An 11,937-nucleotide genomic window follows, 5' to 3' on the forward strand; every position below is an offset into this window, starting at 1 on the left:
CTTGTAGGTAAACTGAACTACCTCACCATTACTCGTCCAGACATTTCTTTTCCTGTAAGTGTTGTTAGTCAAGTCCTACAGTCACCATGTGATAGTCATTGGGATGCTGTAATCCGCATTCTTCGATACATCAAAAGCACATCAGGCCAAGGTGTGTTGTACGAGAACAAAAGTCATACCCAGGTTGTTGGTTACACAGATGCAGATTGAGCTGGCTCACCCACAGATAGACATTTCACTTCCGGGTATTGTGTTTTTATTGGAGGTAACCTAATATCCTGGAAGAGTAAGAAACAAGATGTAGTGGCTAGATCTAGTGCTGAAGCCGAATATCGAGCTATGGCTCTGGCAACATGTGAACTCATATGGCTGAAACATCTTCTTCGAGAGTTGAGATTTGGAAAAGATGAACAAATGAAGCTCATCTGTGACAACCAAGCCGCTTTGCATATTGCATCCAATCCAGTCTTCCATGAAAGGACCAAACACATTGAAGTTGACTGTCACTCCATTAGAGAGAAGATCGCATCAGGATGTGTGGCGACTAGTTTTGTCAATTCAAATGATCAACTAGCAGATATTTTACTAAATCTCTCAGAGGTCCTAGAATTAAATACATTTGTAACAAGATTGGTGCATATAACATATATGCTCCAGCTTGAGGGGGAGTGTTAGATAGTGTACAGTTATTTCAGTTTCTCTCTTTTCACAATTAGCATACATGAGCAACAAAAAAACCAACTATACTTTTCATTTTGTGCTACATACCCATGCATGATATAAGCAATTAGTATAAATGAAGTTAAAAAAAGAGAAGGAAAAATATAAAACCCTCCATGGCACCTTTTGATGGCTCCACATGTACCGACTGAGACACTTTGTGAGCTTCATTGTTCAAATCTGAAACAATCCACAAAGAACAACTCTTACAAACATTGCTCTCATATAAATTTCATATCACAGAACTTAAGATACTTTAATAGCACTGTGGCAAAACCAGGAAGCATCCTAAGTGATTAAGGGATCACCATCTTCCATTTTATAGCAAGCTAGTGCAAGAAGCACAGCTGAATTGGATCCCACAACAAACCCTCCATAGAATGGTAAACTTCTAAGCAACAATATTAGATTTACAAGACTAAATTATCATCTTCTATGGAGAAGGTTCCTGTTAAAACTCCCAAAATTTATGATTCACGGGGCTTAGTCCAATGGCATTGTTAAAAAATGATCTCTCATATAATTATTTCAATAAGGAGATCCCCACTGTCCTTGCATAAAAAAGGTGCTTCTCCATGCCTTAACACATTTCCCAGCAGCAAATCATGTCAAACAACTGCTGACCAAGAAAAACTATTTTCATCCAAGCATTTTGACTCTCAAACATAACACCACAAGGCAATGCATTTCACTTTAGACTCTTCTTGGAAATATTAAAAAAAAATGATACAAGTAAAAACATCATGACCAAACATTGAAAAACCATTTACAACTTACACCACCCCCCTATTACCAGAAACAATTCTGGGCTTTGCACCTAGCCAATCACTATATAATAATAACATAGAGCCACCACAACAACATTAATAGTCCAATAACCCCTAAGAAATTTTTTTATATGATCCTGCTAATTATTTTACATGTTTTGGCCCTAAGGCACCTTCACTAGCATATCAAATATGTCAAACACGTGTATTGCAGACTAGATGCCTCCACTTTTAGTTTTAAAGCTATGAACACAGGAAGATGACTTAAGCCATATATTCAGCAGAATCTTTCACATACCAAATAAAATAAATCAGAACAACAAGTAAAGATGAGGTGGGAGTAAGTTAAGATGAAGGTACTCTCATATAAACCTTGAAACCTACCTGTTTGTGATATTTCACAATTTTAACCCAAAATCCTTCCTAAAAAGAACCTCTATAGGCAGATTTAGAAAATTTTATAACAAAGCCTCTGCAAATAAAGTAAACAAAATTAGCCCAAATATGACTTTGATGACTTCACTCCCAATCACAGTCATGCCAATCCAATAACTAAAACTAATAAACCACTGCAGTTGATCAGGCCCTTGAGCCTTCTTATGTGTCAGGACATTTCTCTACCTCCTGGGCTCTCTCTTTCTTTTGTCCTTTGGGCCTCTTATAGATGGATAATTAAAATATGTGTCAATCCCTCAAAGGGACTGGTCCCCAACTTCACACCATTAGCTGCACTCTCCCCTGGCACTAGTAAGCACTAAAAAGTGATCTACCTCTTAAAATATTTAACACTAAACATGTTTATTCCACCAAGCTGAATGGCATCAAATCACCACAACGCTAGCACAACAAATATGACAAACTTTGTTTGGAACAACATCAATTCAAAACTCATCTATGTGGCCCTTGAAGCTGGGTTCAAGTGGGAGTTCCAGGTTCCATCCCCAAAAATGTTGCCTATAAAAATATGACAAAATTAAATTTTCAAAATTAAAAATATTAAAAAAATATTTTGAAATATATATTTATAATTTAAAACAAATATAAATAAATAAAACAACTCATCTTTTAAATCACAATTATTAGGTGAGAAGTCCATATCCACATTTTTTATAGGCAAACAAAAAAGAATGAATGAAGAGGGCTCTAACAAAAGAAGGGCACAACCTAAGTACACATGACGATATCCATATCCATCATCCAACAAGGGAACATATAGCTCCACTATGCTTATGTTCGAATTCATCCCCGTAAGCACTTTCTCAAATATCAAATTAGTGCAACTGTCACCACAAAACATGCTCAAATGATTTTCTGAACAAAGGTTACTTGTCAAAAGGTCAGAAGCTCCACTCCTTATTCAGATTGAACATGGACACAACACGTCATAAAACAAAATTTTCAGCCTCCATGCCAAACGTATCCAACCTCTGTGTTCTCAACCAGATGCTCATCTTCAGTCAGATCACCTTCACCCATCCAATTATGCTTCTTTTGCAAATATGACAAGTTCTGACCCTCATTCCAGTTTTTGAAAAACCTTAAGATTTTGAAGCTACTGGAGCAATGGATCCCTAATTTCCAGATTCAGAGCCATCATCCCCATCTAAAGATCTCGTTGTATTTTGACTTTCCTAGTACCAACAACTAACCTAATTTACATATAAACCTTTCTGGCCAATTAAACCACCCCTCTGCGCCTTGCCAAACTTCTTGTGTCTTCACACTATTCCAAATTGGTAATCTTATATTCAAATGCAACATCTGATTCAATGATCATGTTTGCGGCTCAATAAATTAAATCTATTAAAGATCACTCTATAATCTCTTATGAGCCTTGAGGAAGGCAAAGAAAGGAACCTCGCATTAACTTTTCAGTTTTTCTATATCCCAATCTGATCCATCTATCACCTTCTTTGGATGTCCACTTCAACTATGACAATGATGCTTAGAACCTCAATAAAATTAAACTAACTTTAACCATATTGTCTTCAAGATATCACATTGATTAACAATTATTTCCTCTAATCAAGCACACACTAGAGCATTCTGCACCTTAAAACAATGATATCAACACTTAAAACTACAGATCAAGCTTGAGGGTGTTGCTAGGCCAATAGCAAGGTGACACATGACCTAATAGTATCAATTCTTAGTCACACATGGAAATGACAAAGTAAAAGGTGACACATTGACATAAGTCAGTTTGCAACACAAATTTGACATGGTTGAAGCTATTGAAGTGGGGCCCATTCAGTACCATACATAAAATGAAGTGGGACTCACTGATCATGATACTCTCCCTCACACATGATGTGTGTCCCAATCCATGGCAGGTTCCAGATGATTCTCTATTTATATGCATATATGGATGGGTATACAAGGAGACACACAAAGAAATATAAAGTTGGGCATTTTTGAGATTTCAATGAACTCAATAATTTGTCTTCCAGCCCCCACCTCCCACAGATAACCCCAACCCCGTGAAGGAGTCCAGACATAAATCTTAGAAACAATTGACTAGCACCTTTAAACCTTCAAAGATCCACCTGTTGCACTCATTTCAAACACACATCAAAACAAACTCAAAGAGTGAGTTAAACCCCATAGACGGGGTGCCCAATTGTGAGGAACTAGCTTCTTTGTTAGGGTGCACCATGGGGGAGCTCCCTTCAACCTACTTAGGTCTACCCTTGGGTGTCTTTTAAGTTGACAGCCGTGTGGTGGTGGAAGAAGAGGTGATCATGTTAGAAGCAAAAGATCACAGTAACAAGTTATAGCTTCCTTGACAGAACGAAGCAATCACCAACTAGATGCCAAAACAAAGAGAGGTGAAGCACACAAACAACCAGCCACTTCAAGATAGAGAAGAACTATGTTTTGTGGGTTAGAGTGCAGGTGTTGGAATTGGGTATGTCTAGGTGCCAAATCCTTCAAATCTCTACTTTCAGAATATCAGCACTCTACTTAAAAGATCTTAATAGTGATAAGTACCTGGATGCAGCTGGTGGATGTTTTTACTGCTATAACAAAACCAAACATTTTTATGATTAGCGATAGAACTAGCTTATTAAGAGGTATATCTACTCTATTCTTTGTCACAATCCACAATGTCAATCTTCAGAATGCAATTTACACTATTTCTGAGGAGATGGTTTAAAAAATATTAAACCATATTATTTATTGTTTTTATTTATGTAAGTTTCAAGTTTCTATAGACAAGATGGAACAAAACCTTAACTTTGGATCACGTCCAAAGGAGGGGTGTTCTCTGGCAAACAAATGTTTTCTTTACCATAATGAAGAAGAATCCGTTGATCAAATCCTTGTCTACTGTGTGAAGATAAGGGTTCTATGACAACTGCTTTTTACTCTCTTTTGGAGTGTCTTAAGTCCTTTCCTCTTCAGTTAGAGCTCAGTCAATCAATGACATCAAACATGGACATTGAGTAATCACCTATAAAGACTAGCGTGTGGTCCAAGAAATGATATATAAAGAATTGTTTGGATGGTTGATTTTTATTTTCAATGTTTTCAAAAGCTCTCATGTTTCTCTTCTTCTAGTGTGCCCAAAATAACCAATAGGAACCAAGGTGAATCAAATCATATCATGTTTCCAACCTTACTCTTGTACCATCCTTGACACATGCAAGTGCTTGTCAGATGACTAATATCATATCAATCCTAAAATCTCCCGATAGATATTATCTAGCATATAAGTAGGCCTCTCTTTAAAGAAGGGATGGCATTGTTTGGCAAAACTGTTTTACAACTTCCTAAAATTTATTTGAAAATGACTCAAGGAGTAAAGAGATGGAGAGGGTTTGTGGGAGGTTCCAGGTTCAAGTCCCAATGGGGACAAAAAATTTCCTATCAAAAAAAAAAAATTATTTGATAATGGCCTGGGACAATTTTCACCTACATCATTGACATATGCCTATAGAGAACATCTGAACAACCACTTACAAATTACATAAAATTTGTTGTGATATACCTTGGAAATATTCCAACATCTTTATTAGATTTTAAAACACTTTTATCCTTGAGAATTGAGAGCTTGGGTCATTTTTTGTCACAGCTTCATGCTTGAAGCAACTCTGAAGAGTTATTAGAAAGTAAGTTCCAATCAAGATCGAGCATATGGCATAGCACAAACAAAAAACAACAACCACCACCAGAAAGGAAGGGGAAAAAATTGTAAGGAAACAAAAAAATTGAACATCCAAACAAAAATAAAAAAGATATATGAAATCTTCAATTCAAGGTTTTGAAAATACAGGTATATGAATTGAACAACGACAGAGAGGTCCAAAGTGGCACTACCCACCTACATCCATCTTATCAGATTCTTCAATCTGTTCCAGCTTTGCAGCTTCCGGATTAACCACCCCATTATTGTCTTCTGCTCAAAAATAAATAATAAATAATAAATAATAAATATAAAAATAAAAATAAACCCACAGCCTTAAATCTTAAGTCTCCACATGATGAATTAATAGAAAAATGGGTTCCTGGAATAGTACCTGATGAATCAAGCTGCAATGACCGAATTTCTTCTTCGATATCTACCATCCAGTAATATAAATACAGTTTAAACAAGTTATTTTCCAGAAATTCTAAACTACTCCATAATCACAAAAATTAACAGGTAAAAAGGGGAATGAAAAAAAGTAAATTCATAATTCAAAAACCTCCACAAAAATATTCAGTAGGTGGGTTGAGATGTTCGAATTTAAATTTTACTTCATTTTCTTTCAACTTTTTCCCGGCAAACAAAGCATGCTAATGCCCGGCCGCTGAGAAAAAATCAAACAAATTGAAATTTCCAATAATTTTATTTCCCTCGCTTTTCTCGATATATATATATATACACCCTATTTTCCAATATATATATATAAGATTAATCCTCTTTATCCTACGGAAACACATAAATTCCAAAACGACCAACATAAACATTTTTAAAGTAGTCAAAAATCAAAATTCTCAAAACTTCATAGAAGATAGCGACTCAATAGATCTAAAAAATATGAATTTTCCAACATTTTTCGCGAATTGGCAGATCTAACACAATAAAATTTCAAAAAAAAAAAGACTACAAAAATTAATCAAACAGATAAAAAGGGAATGAGATTTGCGAAAATTGAAGACCTACCCATTGATTCTCCGATGTGAAGTGACAGTAAGCTTTTCGCAGCACTAGGGTTTTTCCAGAGACGAAAGGAGGCTCTTTTGCTGTGGCAACTCCTTAAGCGTACACAAAGGCTGCTTTCGGTCTTTTATATCATGATGTTTGGACCGGACCTGTATCCGGTTCGGTTATCAGATGACGTCCGATTTTATTGTCGGTTCAGATCAGACCGGGTCCGCTTCACCAGTGGAGTAAAGATGCCGGTTTTTTATTAGACGGTGGTGGATGATTGGAAGCACAAATCTGTCCTTTCCACCCTTCTAAAAAAACCTTGTAACCAAATTTTCTCTTATCCTTTTGTATCGACTAGTAGAATGGTAGGTATCAAAAACTTCTCAGATATTTTTTTTTCTAATTATATGCATTATATATTTTTAATTATGAATGTATTAACAGAACTATGAGTTATATGCTATTAAATTCACTTTATTTCAAAAAAATATTACTAGATATTAAATCATTTCGAAATCCCAACCATAATATATTTACAATTTTGTTCAAACAAGCACATTCTCGATTATACAATATTTACAAATTTTTCAATGATTTAAATATTATTTGATTAATATAAGATAATCACCTGCAAAATCTCTACAAAAATAAAAACGGGACGACTATAATACAAATTTATTAAATTAAAAAAAATGATTATATTATCTCTTAAATATTTTATACTAACACTTATATTCTTCTACACATTTAAGATATGGTATATTATTTTTTTCTTTTTTTTTTATGAACTCCTCGATTTAAGGAAATGGGATCAATCATAATGGTAAAATCATTTCTTCAATCTACCTTCTAGAAGTCCCTCAGCTTGGTGTCTTTGATTTCTTCCACGTGTAGGAGGATGGTAGTAGGTAAGTGGACGAAATCTGCGATTAATTACTGTTCCAACTCGTAACACCACTCGGTTCTCAAGCATAAAATGGCTCTGATACCATTTGCACCCAGGACATACAACAGTTCATGCACATACAACCGTTCATGCACGCAATAATTAATTCTGAGTGGTGTTACGAGTTGGAACAGTAATTAATAAACCAAAATCTTCAAATAAAACAACTTTAAAAAATAAAACACCAACATGTTATAAATGTGGAAAAGTAGGACATTACTCAAGAGACTATCAATTAGAAAACAAGATTAATTCATTAGAAATAAGTGATAAACTTAAAAATCTAATGATAGGATTAATGATTGATAAAGAAAATGAATAATCAAGTGAAAATTATGATTTAAAAGAAGACAATTAAATACTAATAACACAAGAAATATCAAGTGAATAATCAAATACAGAAGAAGAATCAGATAATCAAAAGGATTGTGATGGTATTTGTGCATGCTCATATAAATCAATAAATGTGATTTCAAAATATTCAGCAACTCATTTTAACATCATTATTCGAAATTATGTTTCTCTTATAAACTCAATATATTTTCAAATTTGGTATGATAAAGACAAAACCATTAGATATTTGTTTTATTATTCAATAGAGATACTAAAATTTGAATTCTGTCTACAGATGGAGCAAGAAAGAATTACATTTGGGAAATTTACTCTTCCAGTAATTCCTAAATGTAATCTGTCATTTCGGATTCATAAAGACATAGAAGGATTAGACAGATCACAAAAATGCATTTTAGACAATCTCTGGAATGCAAAAAGTGATATTCAAAAGTTGGAAGCTTTAAATGCCTTTATCTTTCCATTTTAAACAGCTAAATGATAAATTATAAAGTTTTTCTAACCCTTCGAGTTCTGATATACATTGCACCCCAATGGATACAGATCTTGAAATTTTCATTTGCAGGGAAAAATAATAATCAAAAGATGCATTTTCAAATGAATTTCAAAAAGAACTTTCAAAACCAAATGAAGATTCAAAACTTTATGAGGAAAGCCAATAATGTCAAATTTTCAGATTTTCATTTTTTAAGTTAAAAAATTTGGACCTTCTTGAAAGTATTAAACAGATGATATGTGAAAAAGGCTAAAGCTACAGGAGAAGCAAAGCAATAACATATTATGCAATTTCTTGATGACTATAGCACTTTTGGAATTACTATTCAAGGGATGAGCTTCACTTGGATTTTTTATTATGATAACACTTATAATAATTGTCCAAAGATCGATCTATTGTGTAAGGAGATTCCATTAGAAAGGCATGACTATAAGTGTGCTATTACTTACAGTATTTGCAAAGTCAACATTGACTTAGACAGTTACAAACCAATAATCATTAAATTAAAAAATGAGTCAATAGAGCTAACTCCTTATCTTCTCATGGATTATGGAGTTCTTTATCAACTAATTTTCTCTCATCCTGATCAAACCGATGGATTTGGAAGAAAATTAGCAGTTTGTGTTTTAAATGCTTTCATCGGAGATTTTAAAGCAGTTGAACTCATCATAGAAAGCAAACCTCCTGAATGGTCAAATGATGGAGGAGTTTACCCTGCTCAACACCTCATCCTTCTCAAAGCCAATCAAAGAAAATATCAATTGTTAGGTACAGAGAACCCTTGGCCTTGTACTAAATTTGTCCTCAAAAAACAAATCAGACATTGGACGTCAATAACGATTTCAAGAAAGAATATGTCATTGAAGAAGAAACCAGAAGAACATTTGAAAAATATCTCTTAGAAATGGTCGGTTAAGAGATATCAAGAATCTTTTGTACATCTGTATCTTTGTAAATTTGCTCATTTGCGATTATCCAGTAAAAAAAAAAAAAAAAAAAAAAAAAAAAAAAAAAAAAAAAAAAAAAAAAAAAAAAAAAAAAAGGAAAAAAAAAGGTGAATAGTGTTTTTGAATAGTAAATTTCGTCTTTTACTATGTCTCAAAAGTAAAAAGCAAGAAGGTGACTTAATGGGAACGTGATGAAATGAAAAGCAAAAAAGGAAGACTTACCTGCTACCATCCTCCTACACGTGGAAGAAATCAAAGACACCAAGCCTTCTTGAAGCCAGAGCCTCTGCTATAAATAGAGCTCCAAGGCTTCTTCCTGAGGCAGAGTTCGACAAGGGTTCAAGAGTTCTGAAAGAATTAGCTTCCAAAGCATAAAAATTAGAGAATTCAAAAATTTTCTCTTGTAATTTCTTTTTTGAGTTCGAGTCATCCCTCTGCTGTCAACAACCTGTATTCATCAGCTCACTGTATTAAGGTATATTTTCAATAAACAAATTTTCAGATTCAAATACTTGTGTTATTATGCTTAAATTTATGCAATAAATTAGACAGTATTAGACATTAAATATTTATGTTTTTATGCTTGGAGATAATTAGACAGATTTAATTATTGTGTGCATGAATTAATTATTGTGTGCATAAACTGTTGTATGTCCAAACGGGATGACTATAATACACATTTATTAAATTAAAAAAAATGATTATATTATCTCTTAAATATTTTATACTAACACTTATATTCTTCTATACATTTAAGACATGGTATATTATTTTTTTATTTTTTATTTTTATGAACTCCTCGATTTAAGGAAATGGGATCAATCATAATGGTTAATCCCAATTAAGGATTAAGGTATATGCTTTGAGCCTTTGAGTGTCAAAAATGTCAATAAAAATAATAATAATAAACTCCTGGTGGGATTTGTAAAAATACAACCAATAAATGTATTTTGTAATTTATTTTTTATTTTTATTAAAACCTTAATAGATCAAACCGTGAATTGTGATACAATCATACAACTATTTGAAGACTTTTACAGGTGTTCAAGTTTTCATCTCAATTATGACATTTCAAATCAAAACAAACCCAGTTTGCAATTAAGCACACAATAAACTTATGGTCCACTTTGCATTTTGACTTTTCACATTGAAAACAAGCTCATCGAATCACAAAAAAAAATACATTTATACATGTCATTGCTAATTAAGCACGTTTAACCACACAATATAGTGAATTAATTAATAGTAATGTCATATCGTCAGGATCAATATAAGACTCGATAAATCCTTATAGTTGAATCAAAGGTTATTTGAAACAAAATCATCAATCTAAATTCACACTACTTTCGTTAATTTATGCATTTTTTATGTCAATTTATTATTTATTATAATTAATTTAAGAAAATAATACATGTATATATACTATATATCCTAATACACTATTTCATCGTGGGCTTGCAGTGCCGGGGCCTGACCACTGGGCTGGGTCGACATCCCTTGCCGGGCCGGGTTCGCATGCAATTGTCCCGGATTTGTTTAGGCCCAAACCTTTGCAGTTTTGTCATTTTCCTTCGAAGCCCAATTTCCCTGGTTGCATTCAACAAGTGCCTAATTGCCTTAGAATCCTCTATGTAGTATTCCGTACAAAAACTAAAGGAAAAAGAAAGGAGAGGTATTTTTTAATTTAATTTTTGTTTAATGAAAATAATTTGAAAATGATTTTTGACTTGGACGTATGGTTGTTGGGCTTATGCAACTGGATTTGGGTATTTTGGTGCTACCGTAATTTAAGGGTATGTTTGAAACCTGCTATTGCATGTTCTTGAAAGTGGAAAATATTTTTCAATTAAAAAATATGTTTAATAGACTTTTGACATTTTTCAATCAAAGTCTCTCTCAATGTGAGTCACCATTTATAGGGACTTCCAACATCGGGCATTATTCTTAAATCAAAATAATTGATTTCCTATTTGTGTTTAATATAATACGTGTCGGGTATGAAATGGCGTTCATTTTGATACACTAACGCAATTCACAAAAGTCTTCATTTACTCTGTGGGTGTTTAGTAAATTAACTTAATAACTTAAATTGACTCGCTAACTTAATTTAAATTGTTAAATAAATAAAGTATATTTTATAAAATAATTCAATGAAATAATAAATAAAAATAATTAACTTATTTTTAAATGATCATATTTATTTTACCTATTTACAATCATTTGCCCTAATTATCTCAATGATTTTTTCTGTTAGTTCGTAATTTTCATTGTCACTCGACTTCTTTTGTCCTAATTACAATTTATGATAATAAATATATTAATTTTATAATTCATAATAAATTTTAATTTAGTTTTATCAAACAACTTTAATACTTAATGTAATAATTAAATAATAAATTTTAAGTCAATAATTTAAATATAATTTAACTTAGGTGGTGTTTTTTTTTTTACTTAATTATAAATATAACTTTTAATGCTTAATAGTATTAAATATTAGGTTATTTGTTTTTATAGTATTTTATTTTTATTAAGTATTAAAAAGTAAAGAAAAACCAATAGGTTATTTTTTTTAT

At 32.6% G+C, this 11,937-nt stretch overlaps 1 protein-coding gene across 2 annotated transcripts in view; it reads right to left on the minus strand.

The window, feature by feature from the left end:
- LOC117904700 (eukaryotic peptide chain release factor GTP-binding subunit ERF3A) overlaps nt 1-6,739 on the minus strand; it is a 37,966-nt gene extending 31,227 nt beyond the window's left edge. The window contains exons 1-4 of one of the 2 annotated variants that reach the window (XM_034817448.1): nt 6,637-6,739; nt 6,008-6,049; nt 5,812-5,886; nt 844-900 (exon numbers count right to left, since the gene is read on the minus strand). In XM_034817448.1, coding sequence (XP_034673339.1) covers nt 844-900; nt 5,812-5,886; nt 6,008-6,049; nt 6,637-6,640 — 178 coding nt within the window. In that variant the 5' untranslated portion in view covers nt 6,641-6,739. The remainder of the gene's footprint in view (nt 1-843; nt 901-5,811; nt 5,887-6,007; nt 6,050-6,636) is intronic. The other variant, XM_034817449.1, reaches the window with a different exon arrangement.
- Between the last annotated feature and the right edge of the window lie 5,198 nt (nt 6,740-11,937).

Source organism: Vitis riparia, chromosome 17 (genome assembly GCF_004353265.1).
Source record: "Vitis riparia cultivar Riparia Gloire de Montpellier isolate 1030 chromosome 17, EGFV_Vit.rip_1.0, whole genome shotgun sequence".
NCBI lineage: Eukaryota > Viridiplantae > Streptophyta > Magnoliopsida > Vitales > Vitaceae > Vitis > Vitis riparia.